At 41.7% G+C, this 18277-nt stretch overlaps 1 protein-coding gene across 1 annotated transcript in view; it reads left to right on the top strand.

The window, feature by feature from the left end:
• Positions 1 to 18277, top strand: part of dph6 (diphthamine biosynthesis 6) — a 55949-nt gene that overhangs the window by 24638 nt on the left and 13034 nt on the right. The window contains exons 6-12 of the mRNA XM_080479754.1: positions 1343 to 1404; positions 2123 to 2217; positions 2347 to 2461; positions 4404 to 4554; positions 4988 to 5113; positions 6953 to 7082; positions 7934 to 8108. Of these exons, the coding sequence (XP_080335880.1) occupies positions 1343 to 1404; positions 2123 to 2217; positions 2347 to 2461; positions 4404 to 4554; positions 4988 to 5113; positions 6953 to 7082; positions 7934 to 8108 (854 nt within the window). The remainder of the gene's footprint in view (positions 1 to 1342; positions 1405 to 2122; positions 2218 to 2346; positions 2462 to 4403; positions 4555 to 4987; positions 5114 to 6952; positions 7083 to 7933; positions 8109 to 18277) is intronic.

An 18277-nucleotide genomic window follows, 5' to 3' on the forward strand; every position in this document is an offset into this window, starting at 1 on the left:
GAGATTATATCTAGAACTGTATGTAACCAGGAAACATCGGAAAAGTTGTGAGCGTGCTTTAAGTTACATTTTCCCATTACTACTATTTCAAAATGTTATTTACAAAAAGATTCCGTCTCCAAAACCTTTTTCCCGAAGTCATTCTATCATTGGGATCGTCTTGCATTCGGCGTATAACAGTAATTGGAAATTCTAATCTTCCAAAACAACGAAGGGGAAATGTCGACTCAAATTAAAATGATACCCTGCCTAATTCAGAATAAATGCATGCCTGCATCTTGGACAACAAATTGTATTTGATCCATTACTTCTCACTGACCCCTTGCGGGCTGGTCAGGGGCAACCGATGTGTGCCAGTGCTCAAGTCTGGTCTCAAACATAGTGGCAACAGCATATAAGGTTTGGAATTTCCTAAAATATAGCGTTTTTACATTCATGTCCTGTTATGTTTTTTATTGTTCTATTCTTTGTCGAAAGCACCTGGTACTCAGGGCTTTGTTTTTTTGTCGGAGCGGTGAAGAATGTGCAGTCGGGAAACACAGGCTGCACTTTCTTTAGTGAAAGGAGTGACAGGGTCACATGTAGTTCAGCACGGTGCCCTCGGGAATACGCACCTAGAGGGCAAAATCAGACATCTCTAAGTGGGAAAATCCTCCACTGCTTGATAAACCAAATAAAGTGGTCAATTTCTCTTAATTTGCACATAATCCCTAAACTAGATTTAGTAATCTTTTGTTGAAATGTAGATTAAGATCACCTTCTGAATGAGTAGGTTTATTTTATAGACCTACAGTTTGTTGGTTAAATGAGCTTGTTTTGGGGTTTTGAACTTGAATTTTAAGTGTGTGGCACCACTGGGTATGCCTGCATACAGAAGTCTCCACCAGCCTTCTCTTCCAAGTATTCTTTTCTCTCCCATGCCTATGAGTCACTTCCATGCACCATTTCAGGGGAAGGGGAGGGAAAAGGCAAATAAACAAGATCTCTTTCCAGAGTTTATGTTCTCAAAGGGAACTAGATGGGGGGTGGCTGGCAAGGAGGTGTGTGTGTGGGGGGGGGGGGGGGGGGCTGTCTGTGGCCAGCAATTGAAAACTGTTGCCCTTACCCGGAGAGATCTGTGTACACTACTTGCAAAGTCAAACAAATAGATCCAGGGTGCCGGTTTACGTGCGTGTTTGTGCGACTGCCCGTAAACCTCCCTGCCTGTCATCTTCAATCACTGTTCTCTGTTCCTCATCAGACCTTTTTCTTTCTCTTTGTCTCTCTTTCTCTATGCTTTTGTCTGTGTGCAATGTTTTTATGCGTATTTTTGTCTTTTTCTCTTGTGTTTTCTTCATGCCAGGCTTGGATCCAGAGAAGCACTTAGGAAAGACTCTGGCTGACATGGAGCCCTATTTGAAACAGGTCCTACACTCCGCCACCCCGGCCACTCATAAATTTATTACATTTAATTGTGTTCTTAGTTACTGGTGATTATAAAGCAATTGAAAGGAGTCTTCTGAGGTTAACACTTATTATTACAGTAAAAGATACTGTCTTCACCTTTTGTTTCACTGTGACTGTATCCTCAACGCTTTGCCTTCCGTGATTTACTGTGGGAAAATGCTCCAGTCACCCAGTGCATTCTTGGACAATTACTTGTTTTACCACTGTGCTGCAATTGGTTTGGATAGTTTCTCTGAAGTGAGGGAAAAGATTTAACCCCTTCCATGCAGTAGGTGTAACACCATCAGAAATATTATTTTTGTTATTAAGAAATTCACTTCAGAAACAGATCGTTGGCGTCTATTTCTAAAGCTATGAAGGCTTTAAATAAACCAAATAAAATTTTATTTATATAGCACCAAAAACAACACAGTCATTTTCTAGGTGCTTTTTCCAGCAACCCAACAAATCCACATGAACGAGCACAAGCGACTATGGAAAGGAAAAACTCTCTCAACCGGGAAGAAATCTTTGGAGAACCAGGCTCAAAGTTCATGGGATTTATAATTGCACTTTTTTGCAAGTAGATTTTAGAGGATGAATGGATGAAATTGAATGTAAAGTGGCAGGAAAGACAATATAACTACTTTCCCAGTTAATACGTATTGAAACAAGTTGTTGTGTTTCCACTAAGTAGCTCTCCCAGAAATATGGAGTCCATATTTGTGGAGAAGGGGGTGAATATGAAACCTTCACTCTGGATTGCCCTCTCTTCAAAAAGAAGATAGTCATGTGAGTATTACAGCATGTTTGTCTATAAACAGATTTGCGCTCTTTAGTATTTGGATGCCAATCTTGTTGGGTTTTTTTCCCCGTCAGTATTAGATGTATGCTCATGAAGTGTTTTGTGCATCTGTGCAGCGACGCAGCAGAGCCAGTGATTCACTCCGCAGATGCCTTTGCTCCAGTTGGCTACCTGCGCTTCACCGAAATGCACACGGAGAACAAAGACAGCCCGAGTCAAACTTCGATAAGTGTAAGTTGTTCCCGCAAATCAGATCAATGCTTGTTCAGTGCTCGATCGATCTATTAACTGGCAAAAGTTTGAGTTGCTTTTGGGTTGATTAGATTAAAACTGCTCTCCAGGGCGAAACAAATGCAAGAACAAACCCCTTCGGTGTCTGATAACTTTGTTGAGGAGAGGAGAAGCACAGTACTGCAGGGCAGGGTTCAGATCAACCTCCAGAGGGCCTCTCTCTCTTTCTCTTTTCCACTCTCTTTGCTCTTGGTCTTTCCCTCCATCCCTTGCTCTCTTTCCTCTAGCCTCACATGGCCTACTTTGACGTCTGCAATATTCACTGCAGCCTGAAACTAGGCCCAGCTTAATAAACATGTCTGCTCACATTAAGGCGCTTTGCATTCAGGTAGCAGGCTACGAGGATGCAAGCAAGGGTTGCAGGGAGGGAGTGGGAATTGGCTTTTGGTAATGCAGAAGCTGAATGGTGCAGAGTGGCAAACATTTGGCTTCCCCTGCTAGAATGGACAACTTTACGAAACTTAAATTATTGTCCATATTAAAAATGAAAATCAGTGTACAGGAAGTGTACTTCGTATACGGCTGTAGTAGTTGCAGTGAGCTATGAGTGCAGAGGTTACACCGAGGGATCAACACGTCTCCAGGGGAGAGTGTGATTTGCACGTGTGCTTCTTCACACGTCACACAAGGATTTACACACGTGCTTTTGGTGTTTGTTTATGTTCAAGCAAGTGTGTGTTCCTATTTGTAGCCCTATGTATGTAGATCGTCATGTGGGATGGCGGATGGGACTGTTATGGACAAAGAACATACCCCCCCATCCCACAACCTCTGTGACCCTGCAGCCTCACTCCCTACACACACACACACACACACACACACACACACACACACACACACACACACACACACACATACATACATACATACATACATACATACATACATACATAAAAAATGTTTTGCTCCCCACACTGCCGGATTCCACCCCCATCACACACACACACACACACACACACACAAACACACACACACACACACACACACACACACACACACACACACACACACACACACACACACACACGCTCTCCCATAGCCCCTTTAGCCCCCCCCAGGTTGCTCGGGGAAGAGCAGGGAGAACCGTGGCCTGCAAGAGGAGAAAGAGGAGGGGGAGGAGGAGGAGGGGGGCAACCAGGGGAGAACCTGCCCTGGTTGAGCCTTCTGAAGCTCTTCTCGTCAGGGTGACAGATCTGCGGTGACACCAGCACTAGAGGAAACTGCACCGAGCTCAGGGGGTGGGGAAGGACCACCATCATTTGCCCTCCGTTAATGCTAGTCAAGCTATTTTTCATGCTGGCCAGGAGAGAGGGGCTGAAGTATAATTAATTTGATTATCATATGGCCTAATGCAGTTGACAGCAGATGAGGGGGGTGAATGAGTGCTGGGCAGAGTGAGGGAGGGCGTTGATGAAATATGAAATATGTATTTAAATGTGTGACACCCCAGCAGGATTTGGCAGGTAATATGTACGCCTTAGAGAATGGTAATGATTTGTTATTTAAAGAAGTAAGAGAGCGTGGAGGCAAAGTATAAGTAAACAGATGAGAGAGAAAAAAAACGGGTGAAATCCAGAACATGTCTCACCCACCCAGTCATGAGATTTGACTGACAGCCGGCTTGATTGAATCTACAGTATCAGAAAACACCACTCCCTACTCGCCCCAACTACGAATATGTTAGCATGTTGTTTCATATTCATTCACCTTGAAGTTATGTGCGTCTGGGTCCTTGTCATGAAAGACTGACACACGCAGCCCACTTTGTGGGGTATTTGAAAAGGTTGGCTAATTATACAGCATTTTGTCTGTCTTTGCAAAACACTCTGTGCTCTTCGGTGGGCATTTGGCCTGATGTATTCCCTGTGGTGCTTTATTGCAGGATGTGGTGGCGGGAGCTTTGCCCCATGGTAGTTGTCCTTGCCAGAGCGCCATTGACAAGATGACTGAGGAGGTGGAATATGCTGATCAAGCTGAAGACAACCAGCACAAATTTACATCAAATTGTGACCTTAGTTGTCAGTGGGGCCATGGTGAGATTCATTTATTGTGAGACACGCACGTGCTGACACGCATGCTTGAGTGTGTATTTATGTCTGCGTGTCAGATGATATCTTTCCGTGGCGTGCGCGTTCTGGATCTGTGTCACACGGCCAGCATCATGATGTTAGTGTTTTTGAATGATCGTTTGACAAGAGCTGTCGAATTTGGCGCTGCATTTGTGACAATCTCTGAATTAATTTCTCCTCTTATGTCTTTGCCTGGATTATCTCCTCAATAGCACGCCGGATGGTCATGAATGATTATAATGGAGAAAAAAGTACAACCAACATAATTTATAGCTTAAAAATTCTTGAATAAGTCTTTCTTACAAATACAGACTACACAAAGCACTTTTTTTTTTCTTTTTTTTTTAAAGCTTAATGTGTAAGCCATTTTTCTTACTTTTGGCATCTCGCCCAGCAGACTTTCCTCCATCCTGCTCATCAAGAAGCTCCAGAGGCTATCAGTGGATTTCTGGCATCAATGGCCTTCGGAGCCAAGACACTGAGATCCAGGGTCAGACGGTGGCAGCTTTCAAACAGCTGCAAAGTAAGGAATAGTGTGAAAAGGAGACAGAAAATATGCACTTTTATTAAGGACATGCTTTTAAACACCCTATAACAATACAGCCAAATGAACTGACCTTTAAAAAAAATAAAATGAAATATTCCATCAAATGAAAACTATTATTGGTAGGATCAAGGCGATGTGATGCATAATTACTTTTGTCCTGGGGAGATTTATGTTGCTTAGTAAAACTTACTGTATTGCGCTCCTCACTTTACTCCTGTAAAAACAATGAGGGAGAAGCACTGGGGGAAAACTTCTATGTCCCGTGGGGGTCTTTGTTTCTCCTTGTTGTGTTAGCTAACCAGACACTAGAAGAAATATCAGAATTGGAGAAGTTGTTTCTTGCTCAGAAGTGCTTGTCAGCACAGCAGGCAGTCCATGTGTGTCAAAGACTCTGTCCGTCACTGGGAAGGGGAAAGAGAGCTGGCCACCAATCAAGGACAAGCATTTCAAATTAAGCCAAACCAAGTCTTTTTAACACACATATACACACACTGCGGAGGCATGTTGGGTGGGTTATCACTTTTTTTTTGTTTTTGCCCTGCAGAAGTATAAAAGTGCACGCTTTTACAGTGTATCTCTGTCTTTTTTCACTTTCGCTCTTTTTTTTCTTTTTTTTTTGATGGAGATAGTGGAGCGAAAGATGAAAAGCATATTTAATGTTTATCGTGGTGCTTGGCTGAACAGCCTTCACAGTGCCGAGACAATATTAAACAAGTTAATATTTAATGAACAACCTCTTTGTATGGGGGCGAAGTAGTCTGAGACGCTCGTGTTGGCAAAGGAAAAACAAACTTGAAGCTCCTTCAAATGATTGTGGGGAGAAAGGCTTTTGCTTTGAGCCCCTGAGCCTGCGTTCGCATCCAAAGTCTAACACTTGCGCACATACGGCATGCGACTGCACTCTACAGAAAGGGACCACCATTACCACTTTAAAGCAATAGATTTCAATGTCAGATGAAAAGTTCTGATCTAAATACACCTTTTAAATTCAGTGGCGATGGCATTCAAATGAATGTCTGAGCAGTCGACTGGCTGTTTGATAAGTAAAGAAGCAGAGCTGCAACTCTGGTTGGCTTGCCTTGGTCTCAGCCGGCTTCTGAATGCGGGCCTGAAAACAAATTACTGGACGTGAACTTTGTTTGACTACTGTCTTCTGAGGCGCTTATTGATTAGAAAAAAAATATCATTCCCCAAAAAAATGTTATTGCTTCAAAATCTTTATATTCAGTAAAATGTTCTCCCTGTAATCACATGTACACATCTTGTACAATATTGATGACTAATAAAAAACAATACATAGTAACTATATTAACCAAACAAAAATGCACATTTATACATATACAAAAACATAATAAAACAGAAGTAAAAATCTAATTTAATTGTAAAGGTAACTAAAAAAGTGTTCTAATTGCCAAAAAGAAAAACTATTTCCCCTAATTAAGAAATACTTGACACGTGACTTAAAGTAATGTTGCAGTTTTTCATATTCTTCCCATGTCTTTACGTTAAACGGATCAATCAGGAGTGGGAGGAAGGCATGGACTGCAAACACTGTTTAGTTTACAATGATATGTGTGTGTTGAGCACTGTCAACAGTTGGACTTGAAATCCTGAACGGCCGCCTAGTTGAAAGCACATGTGGACGTGGTACTCATTTTTGTCCACAAACCTGCCCAATTTGTCTGCATGAATAAAACAAATTCATATTTTATTCAGAACACGCTGTGCTCTCAACCTGTAGCAAATATGTGCACTTTAGCTAGAATGAGCTGACCCTGTGTTCCCGTCGTTTGTAATGTGCTACAACGTCTGCAGCTGAGCTGGACAACCGAGGATGGACGATGAAGAACATCATCCTGGTTCATCTCTATGTGAGGAACATGGAGGACTTTGTTCCACTCAACACAGTCTATAAGAAGCACTTTGACGTTAACCCACCAGCCAGGTGAACATGCAGACTTTCAAACTCTCTCTCAGAAAGCGTTCCTGTTATTAGTGAACGGAACAAATTACAGGTGGAGCAGTGGTTTTGTAGAGGGTTAGTAAATGGAAGTTGTGACTAGAAGTTCCCTTGTATGAATAATACTGCCAATAGGTCTCCACTGTGGGTCCTTGAACAAGTCTCCGATAGTAATAGAGTAGTACTTCACGTGATTCACAAAAATATGTAATTTTACTCCTGATTAAGTACAATTCTTTATCATTTTTTTAATCTTATTTATTTCTTTATTTTTGGAAAGCATACCAAATGTAGTGCTTACAGATAAATTGAATAAATACAATGCAGCTCCCCACATATTTTACTCCCAACAGAGCTCCATCCCTGCAACAGTGTTACAGCTCCATTCTTTAATGCAAACAAAATTTGACTTGACAAGACTGAAAATATTTGTAAAACAAGAACAAAAATTAAAATAGGACAGAATTTTGAAGTAAATAGGTTTTTACTTGTAACCTAGAAAATTCCTGCTTTATATTTACATTTGGTTACAGAAAAATTGGCATTGTATAATTTTTAGTTTCTTGATTATTTCACTGTATTATGTGTACTGTTAAGATAAGCAGAAGGCATCCCATTGACATGAAATTAAGTAATCTTTAGTATAGTACTTTTTTTTACTTTGTCTTGAGTATTTTCAAAATCTACACCTTCAGTTGTAATGGAGTACAATTCAGTCATTAGTTTTCCTCCTTGTCTTCAAGCTTGCATTGCTGCTCAGCTTTTCATATTAAGCTTAATTTGTTATTTTTTAATATAATTCCTCTTACAGCAGATTTTTCCTCATTCTCATGCAGGGTGTGCGTTCAGGCGGCTCTACCTGCCGGTCAGCTGCTGCAGATGGACTGTCTGCTCCACGACTGGACTGAGCCCCCCGAGGAGGGCCAGTTCCACCAGAGACAGGCCCTGCATGTTCAGAGCCTGTCCCACTGGGCCCCGGCCAACATCGGCCCCTACAGCCAGGCCCTCAGGGTAAGACTCCAGAACCCAGCGCTGACAATCACATCTGGTGGCAAGCGCAGAGGAAAGCGTATGCTTAAGTATCGCTAATGTTTTATGTCAATCTTCTCCAATAATCCTTAAGTATCTTTAGAACCATTGATGTGACGTATAACCTCAAAATATTGAGCAAATTTCAGCAGCTTGAATTCATTGAGCATCTTCAGCTATTTATTTTGTTCTGTCTTTTACTTGTAACACTAAACATTTCAGTGTTCTTTTTAAGAATATAATCATTCATCAGACACCCTGATCCTTTCATACATTTTTATTTATTTTCTCTGTATTGAAATCATATTATCATCTTGTTTGTAGCTGATAAATCCAAAAGGCAAATAGTATAATAATTTTCCAGATCTGTCCAAGCCACTTTAAGTAGATGATTAATAGATTGATGAGAGATTATCGAGGCTTACTCCACCGAATGGCAAACCTTGCTGGTGATTCCTGCTTCACTTTCACGAGGTGGTTGTGATGTCTAAGATTCCCAGCAGTTCCCGATCTTTGCATCTTTTCTGTCTGTGTTTATAAATAGGCGCATGTGTGCAGATGCATGTGATTGTCGCTCTCCATGAGAGTTTGTTCTCGTTACGGCTTTTGTGTACACGTGTAAGGACGCATCCCTTTCACAGAGAGCAGTGTGTGCCCACTTTTGCGCTTGTTTGTAAAGCTACGACTCGAACATCTTTCATATTGTTTCAAACCTAAAAAGAATGTGGAATTCAAAGGCAGAGCAGAGGAAGTGTGGGCCGCGGTTGCACGGTTGGCTTGGTGTTGTGTTTACCCAGTGTGTATTATATAGGATTACACTTGTCAAGGTACTGTCAACAAGGATAGTGTCCATCTCCTCCACACTGTCCTTGATCCTGCAGCCAAATCCGACTATGAGTGAGAACATGTGTGGATTAGCCATTTGTTCGGAGCTTGACGGCATATCTCAGCAGTGTGTCACCGAAGTTCAGCTGGAATTCCTGAGACGCAACCTACAGAGTCAGGTTTGCCCTTAACGTGCCAGCAGTGTTTGATTCCCTCAATGGAGTCTCATTGAGACATGAAATTGTAGTCAGCTGTGGGCCTGCGCTGTTGCCTCTGGAAAACAATCTAATCTCTCATCCCTCTAATGACGGTTCATATTCGGAGCAATCTGAGGGAACAATGAGAGGAGTTCGCTCGTTCTTACGACCCCTGCGTGGTCTCCCAGTGTGTCTTCTCCTCCTCCGTGCCACAATGACTTAATTTGATCAAAAATGTATTAACGGCTCTTCAGTACCGCGAGAGAGTTTTACATATTGATACAATTAGCCCCTCGCTGTGAGCGAGCATGCCACCCCACCCCTCCTCTCACCAGTACCATTGACTCCAGCGTAATGATGATTTTCCTTGGTGACTGTTGCTGTGTGACACCATGGCGACAGGGCTCCTGCAACAAGAGAGATGAAGAAAGAAAGAAAAAACTGTTGTCTAGGCCCAAATAACCTGCATCCCTTCACCTCCAGTCGCAGTGGAAAGGAAATGAGCCCTTTTATTATAATGCGTGACTAAATATATTTTTGATCTGAACTTTGCCCAGAGGGTGCATTCAGGTGCTGAGGTGTTGTTATTTCTTTGTGATGATGCCTTTGTGTAAACAATGCGGTTGAACTTTCATCCAGAAACAAAATACTTTTGATGAATGTTGGTTTGTTCTTCCCTGGATCAAAGCTGACAAAGCAAAGGAATGATAATCTTTTTAAATGCATCCTTGTGCACGTGACATTTCTCAGCTAAGAATAAGTGGAGTCACTTTACTACTCACTGTATAATCAAAGTAACTAGTTACTTGGGAAAATAGCTTTGGCGTTACTTTGGTCACCCTAAGTCAGGCTGTATTGATGAGCGATCACTCGTGATCAGATCAGTTTGATAGTGTTATAAAGTTAAAATAATGTTAAGTTAATGTTTTTTGAGGGCCTAGTTTAGAGGTAATGTGGATTCAGGCTAAAGTTAATGTTACTTGACAATATCGTGTTGCTGTCAAGACAGACTCCTTCTCTGGTAACAAGTTATACACTTTTTCAACATTGCCATTATGAGTCAAGGTGAGTTTATAAAACCATGCTTAGTGCAACAGCTCTTGAAGGTTTTTGACATTTCACTGTATTTTGCACCAGAAGGTTTTTAATTAAAATTGGCTTCATCTTAAGATTGTGGTCATTTTTGGTAGTAATTGTTTTTTTTGTTTTGTGTGTGTGTGAAAATAGAAATAGAAAATAGAGACTTTTAATTCATATATACTTTGCACCACAACAAAGATAAATATAATTTTATATTTAGATTTATGCGTCATTATAGCACTGTTTTCTTGATGCGGCCCACTCGAGATAAAATTGGGCTGTATGTGGTAACTGGACTAACACGTGATTGACACTACTGCTGTAACACAAGAAAATGTGGAAAAAGTGACATACTCTGAATACTTTCCAGATGCTCTGTAAGTAACTAGTAATCATTTACTAGAACTCTAATGCCAAAAGTAGTGGCGATCAATGTCCAGTTTATTCTTTGGTTTGAGAGAAAGCAGATGACTGCTGACAGAGCGGCACCATGGCCCTGCAGGACAAAAACCCACAATAGGTCTCCATGTTGAGAGCTGGTGCTGGTGGAGGTATGGAGGACCGGCATTGCAGACTGGCATGTGATGGATGCTGGACCTTCAAACTCCATCCATCTCTTCATCCGTCTGCTTGGCTTGTCATGTCTCTCAGCTTCAGCTCTCGGAAATGGCAAGCTGACTGAATGGCGTCTTGCACTGGCAAGCTGACAGATTCAGATCGGACTTGATTTAAAGAATTAGTTAACCTTTATAATGTCAAAGCAGGGGGCCTCATGGTGTATTGTATGTTGATATATAATACCGCGTCAGTTTAGATGAAAGCCCGAAGCCATAAAGATGAAACAAGTAATTTCTTCCGTGTTTTGTTTTGACACGGTTTCATATTGTTGTGTACCTGATTGACACATGTATAGAGGTTGCAGTCACCGTAATGTGCATTGTACTACAACGCTATCAAACCATTTGTGAGGAGGGTCATATGAAAGTTCCTGTCAGTAATTGTTTTGTTTTGCTGCCTTATTTATCAGAGATCTAATGCCAATTTAGCTGTCATTTGTTTTAAAGACCCATTTGCATAATCTAATTAAGATATAAGAAATGTCACTCTCTTATTACAGCTGTCAATTCATCAGAAGCAAAACATGTTCCCAGGCATCTGTTTTTGTGAAATATCAAAACAGATTCTCTCATTCCAACAAAAGCATGCAGTAATGGCTTGCTTTTAGAAGAAATAAACGTTATTGCTGCTTTTTAGAAAAAAGCTTTTAAACAATTCAGTTGTATTAGGATAATAGCATGAAAGGAATGGCATTCGTCGTTGCTTTTTTTAACCAGCACGATGCTCCTTAAATGTATACAGAAGTGAATTTATACTAATAACAAACTGCCAGATTATTCTCTGCTTTAAAAATAAAAAAAAATAATGTTGCCTGTTGGGTCGCATTCCCATTGGAGCCGCATTTATCGCTGCAAACACAATAGTCAAAGCAGGATTGAATAGAAAGACTTATCAGCTCAATGGTTGTTAAACATCTCCTCTTTCCTGTTAAGGTAAGTGGCTCACCCCTGGGATATTTGCTCGGAAATTATACTCACTGATCAGATTCTGCAGGGTGTGTTTGGGGAGTTGACTGCTCTAGCCTCAGGTTGCTGGTGAGCACCAACCCCTTGCCTCGTTCCCTTAACTGTGAGTGACAGTCAATATTGTGCAAGATTGTCTTGCAATAGCCAGTGATGGGATTTGCATTGGATTTTGAAAATTGTCAAAGTGGACATGTAAAGGAAATTGGGTTTGACATTGACAATTAGCATTGAAGAGGGAAGTGGAGTCGTGTGGCGGGTGTTATATCTTGAATAGGGTTTTCAAACTGGGCGTAAATATCTAAACTTGGTGAAGCCTTTTCTGTGCAGACCTGACTCTGAGGTCAGTCCACATAAGGTGGATCTGAGAGAGAAACTCCAAGCATAATTGACTGTGCAGAAATATGAGACACGACAAATGGGAAATAAGATTTCCAAAATAAAATAATCACAGACTAATAGAATAAAATAATTCACCTATTTTAAATGAATACAAACAGGAACTTTTTACTCTAAATGCAAGTGCAATTTAAAGCCTAATGATAAATAGCAACATTAAAGGTAAGTGCTATATTTCTCTGGTATGTTCTCCTTCTCTCTCTCTCTGAATGTTTCACGGCTGCAAAAGAGCAAACATGCAAAATTCAGCAGCACCTCCCCACCCCCCACCTCACCCCACCACATCAAATACAGCCCACCTCCCCAAACTTCCTCAGCCTACATCTCGAGACTACATCCACCTCAATTACCACAGAAGAGTAATTAGGCAAAAAGCACTGTGTGTGCATGCATCTGCGTTCAGGGAGGTATTCATGCAGCACGAACAGATTAATTAGGACGTTTAACTTCATTTTTAATACAACAAAATTAATCCCATAAAATATGAGGGATCTCGGAGGAGGTGCCTGTCAGCATCTGACGCCTCTCCCCTGTTTGCCATAATCTATTAAAACCTTGCTTTTATCTCACCTCTCCCCTGTCATACTTTATGGATTTTTTCATAAACATGGCCCATACTTCATAAATGTCTCAATTTTCTAGTCTATTAACATTACTTCAAAAGCGCTTGATAAAAGAGGAGGGCATGCGTGAAATAATGCACCAATAATACGAAACGCTGGAGGCTAGAACAGTAGGGGCGGCTCTCCAGCATGCACGCTCCGACAATGCAAGGGATGTTATCAACTTTAATAAAAGAACAAATGATCACTTCCAACTAAGGAGGTGGGGAGATGAGCCCAGGAGGAAGGGGTGGGGCCAGGAGGGGAACAGTTGTCGAGTAATTGAGTCGATGAAAAATGAGGTCTTGAAGGCTCACGGTTAGAGCAGCCGTGAGATTGAAGGCTACTCAAAGCTGCTGTGTTTTTAAGCTTGTGTAGTTACTGGCGCCCAGTTGCAGCAGGGGATGTTAACACAGATTTGTTTTCTCTTTTTATTTCCGGAAAGGCGCAGGCAGAATTGCCTGGCTCTCTCCTTTCCCCGAGTGCCTGGGTTGTGTGCAGTGGGTTGAACCTTTTGTCTGGAGAGAGTCAGAAAGGTTTTGACTGACAGTCACGCCTCAACCTTTGGATCCTTTCCCCAGCAAGCATTGATTCAGTTCCTGTCTCAGCGCATCACCCAAGTCTGTCTCTGTGGGCTCTCCTCATCCCAGCCAAACACCAGGGTCAACTGTCTTTACTTGAACTGGACGCGCGCGGAAACCCACTGATCAAACCCAGTAAGACCCGAACACGGTGGCATGTCGGCTGTATGCCCCGAGGCCAGCTCTTACAAGGACACACACAGTCTCCCACACACACACACACACACACACACACACACACACACACACACACACACACACACACACACACACACACACACACACACACACATTCACCTGTGTGCTCCGGATTTGTGACAAAAGTAAACTGGTTTATTCATTAGAAAGATCGCCAGTGAATCGCTCTAATACCTTTATGACTGACAGCAATCAAAATGCACTTTGTGATATTGCAGAATAATGCATGCAAAGGCTTGACAGAACCAGCAAATGCTTGATGAATACCATCCCAAATCATCAGCATGGTCACACTTATGTAAGTATTTTTCATATTTGTATACAAGCAGCATGTATTGAAAGGAGAGCATGACTTTCTTCCCCCTTCTCTCATACAAAGCCACATCCCAGGATATATATCTGCCCTGACACATGGTCATAGCTTCGTCTTGGGACAGTGCTTGAGCTACTGGACGGGGGAGGGGCGCTTGCGCCTTCAAATATGTACACATATATGTGAGGGGTCAGATGAAACCACCTTTTTAATCTGATGAGGGGGCAGTTTTATGGGAAGTGGTAGACGGCAGCATGGGTAATTATGTTCCTTCAGACCCTATCGTCCCAAGCCCCTGTCCCCCTTTTTCCCCTCCCGCTGTGACCGCGTGGAGGCTGACCCGTCGTGGCAGCAGTCATTTTCACAAGGCAGCGCATACTTCACTACATCATCCTGTGCCGCTGCAGCAGCAGCACCACGTGGGCACAGGCTGGTATCAGCTTGTACCAGGCGAGGACAGCGGAAGGACTGGATCTGTCAGAGTGCATCGGCTCTCATGCGGTGGAGTTTGCCGGCACCGTGCCTCTGCCTCGGCCCCTGCCACACTCCCACTCATTAATGGGCCCGGGCCCTGACAACTGATCCTAATTGCCTTTGAACAGCTCTTCATGTATTATTGGTGCCTGACTGCCTTGGTTCATGTCAACAAGCCATGGGAAGCAGGGACAGGATATCCACAGCTCTTTGTCTTTCACGCACATGCACAGGGTGCAGAGGCAAAAGTGTGGCGATACACATAGAAGTATTTGAACATTGCGTGTTTGTATACACAATTAGATATGTACCTGTGTCTACTTGTCGTCACACCTGTGTACCGTGAGCTTTCTCAAGAGAACAAAGCAGTCGATGATGTTTCTGTTGAAAGAACACAATGTGCAAGAGTCAGTCGCCTTTGCAGTTTTACAAATAACAGCTACACTCTGTGTCAAAACCACGACTATATGAGACATGTGTCTTTATATGTGGGTTGCATGAGAACATTTGATTTTATGTAAATTAATTGCATCAGGTATCATGTACGTGTAGTTTTTACATCCGATAAATGGTCGACTCTGCTTTTTAATTTGAGAGAGTCACATGCTAAATGAGTGTTTCTGTGTGTGCGTGTGAGTGTGTTAGTGCATCCTTGTTTGCTTCTCACTTTGTCACTGCTGATGAGCAGTGGAGGGGTGAATGGTTCAGAGACATCAAGAAGGCATCTGAAAAGCGTCATGTAAAGATCCCCACCACAGCAGACATCTGCCAAGACACTCGCGCTATTACAATTGCAATCACAAACACTCAGTCAAAACACATCAATTATTTGTAGTCCCATGTGTGAATTATTACCCCATATCCCAACTATTTACTTCCCATTTCACCCCTCTATTTGAATACAGGAAAAAGGAGAGGTGGGATGGCTCGGCTTTTTATTTGCGAAATGAAATAACTGAATACCAAATGCATAGATAAAAAGCATAGCGGCGTGTCCTGTCCACTTCCATCACTGTCTGTGAGGGGAGAGACGTATGACCATCCCATTACTATGGTAACTAGCCACTATATTCAGAGCTGCCCGGGTGTGTTTCTTCCCCCTGCAGTGACGAGAGGGCATAGCTGACAGGGCCTACACACACTCGCGCACACGGCCGACACACACAAGCACACAGATAGGGAGGGTCTGGAAGAGGTTTGTTGTGAAATCTACACGTGTGGCAAATATAGACAGAACAATACAGGAGCCGACACCCACACGGGCTCGTGCAGTGACACACACAGACACTAATGGGGAACAGCATCAGGAAATGTAACCCCCCTACCCTGTCAACATTTTACTGTTACCCAGAATATTTTTTTTTAACCAAAAACAATAGGCATGGGAATGTCTGAGAAATCCTGCAGGAAGTGAATTTCATTACATTTCTGAAAATAGTTGTCTATATTTTGAGATTGCTTTGTTAGTACGGTATATTTGTAGCAACCACAGTGAAGTGAACCAGGGGGAAAAAAACGGAACTGCTCAAGTTCACCTGCAGTGCACTTTGCTGTGGTAAAACTAGGACTTGATCAAGACGATTTAGAAATGAGAACTGAGCAGAAAGCGTAAACCATACACTGGTGTTTCATTTGTTCCTCGTTGCTTTAACTTCTGTGCTTCCACAAGTTGCACACATTCAAAACAAACAATACAATAACAGTTGTCAAATTCTGTTGCCATCAATGCATTATTTTGATATGAATGCTCATTAAAATGTAGAGGGTCCAGTTGCTTTCCCATGTGTCCTCATGATCACTTTTAAAGTTTATTCATTTTTAATAATGTAGATTTATTGTGTAAGGGAATATTGTATTTGGTGTAGGTAATGAAACTGAAATGCCAAACTTACTCAACATATTATGAACTGCACAATATTGTCTATATTTCAGCATTTATTGAATTGATTTTGCAGCAAAAGTAGTACCATTTGCTTTTTTTTGTTTCCAGTTCATTTTAAGAGCATTGTGAGATGTTTTAGGAATATTATTTTTCGTCTCCGGTGCATATTGTTTTATGTTTCATTAGAAAAAGAACTCAAAATAGATGAAAGCAAGAATTGATAGGAAGAAATCTTTTTTAGCATTTAGTCTTCACGGTTTATAGTATTTTGGATTTCTTGACAAAAAAATAAAAGTAACACTCATTTCATTGGAATCTCCTCATTTTGTGATACTGTTTATCTTTATTTACCCCAATAATCTTCTTTCATCCTTATTCTCGCATTACACTGGAGGAATTTATCGGAAGACTTAACAAAACAAAACAACAACAAAAATGTGAAAACAAGAAAAATCCAAGAGGTCTCTGGCTGTCTAGCCAGCCTGTCCATGGTTTGAACAGACTCTACTTCTATTGAATCTCGGGTTGCTTTTTTTTCAGTGCAGCCATACTGCCATCTGTTGAGACAAAGAAGTACTACATGCTTTTTGCTCATCTTTGCATTTTCTGCACCATCTTTCATTGTCTTCCTTGCTTCTTTTTTTTTTTTGTTTGTTTGTTTGTCTGTTCGGCATATTCTATTTCTAAATGCTAAACTACATGTGCATTACAAGCAGTGCAGTAATAACAGGATAACAAAAGTGTGTGCATGTGTGTCCACACACACCTTGTTCTTCTAAATGTGGAGGTTTTTTTTTTTTATGTTGTTGAGGTATAGGTTGATTTGTTTACATTGTGTCAGGCAGAATAGCATGTTCACACATTAACCTTCTTCCTATTTATATCTTGCATGTATTACTCACATGCGTTTAAACTTGTTTGACTTGACCACGATTGAAGCTTTAGTGGTTGTGCCACATCTCTTTCTTCCAACATAATTTTTTGAGTGCTCCGGTTAAGTCGGTGCTTCTATTACCAGCCAAAGTAGAGAGATGTAGCTCTTCGGAGGAAAAAAAAACACTAACAAAAAATAAATAAAAAATCGTAAAAGACAGAAGAGACAAGGTGGTCACAGCTGGGAAGGGAGAAAGAACGTGGGATGAGGGTTGCAGTTTCAGCATCATTCAGTCAGACAACATGCCCCTCAGCTGAAACAGCGAGACCCTCCCCGATTCTCTCGAATTAGGGAGATTAGCAGGAAAGCGCATAATGCAGGATGATGGAATTTGTCATAATTTGCATTGTCCTGGAAAGATTCGGCTTGATAGAGCGATGCATGGAGGGGGCTTGTCATGTCCCACGGGCAGGTCATAGAGGAAGCTTGGCAGAAATGATTTTTGCGATATGTGCATCAGTCGTAAAAGCCTCACAACCAATTTGTCAAAAAATGTGAGGTCGGGACAGTTGAAGGCAGCAGGGCATTTTGCCTAACGCAATGAAAAAACATGCCCCTCCATCACTCTTCATTCACAGCCCAGCTCGTGTGTGGCACAGCACTCCAAAGCAGCAGACAATTTCATTATATCAGATGTTGGTATTTGTTGTGTTTCATTTTGATCCTATTTTCTTATTTTAACATCAATATATAACAAAACCAAAAAAAAAATAATAATTAGATTGTATTCAAAATTAGGTTTTTTTTTTTTTTATGATGGCAAAAAGATTGATTTCTTTGTTTATTCTCCCATGTTGACATTCAGACGTGTCTCCCTGAGCATCCAGAAATCAGGCTCCTCTGACCTTGGTATTAGCACCGAGCGGCAGCTCCTGACCAGGATAAAGTTGACCAGAGCTGACATGGCAGTGTTACTCTTCTGCACGGTTCAGTGTCTATGAAGTGGGCATGTCGTGGGCAGACATAACGTGCAGAAAAACACACACACACACACACACACACACACACACACACACACACACACACACACACACACAAAAAGAAAAATACTCAGAAGCTCCAGAGAAGGTGGGGGGTTGGGGCAAG

The sequence above is a fragment of the Lipophrys pholis genome (assembly GCF_963383615.2).
Source record: "Lipophrys pholis genome assembly, chromosome: 14".
Taxonomy (NCBI): domain Eukaryota; kingdom Metazoa; phylum Chordata; class Actinopteri; order Blenniiformes; family Blenniidae; genus Lipophrys; species Lipophrys pholis.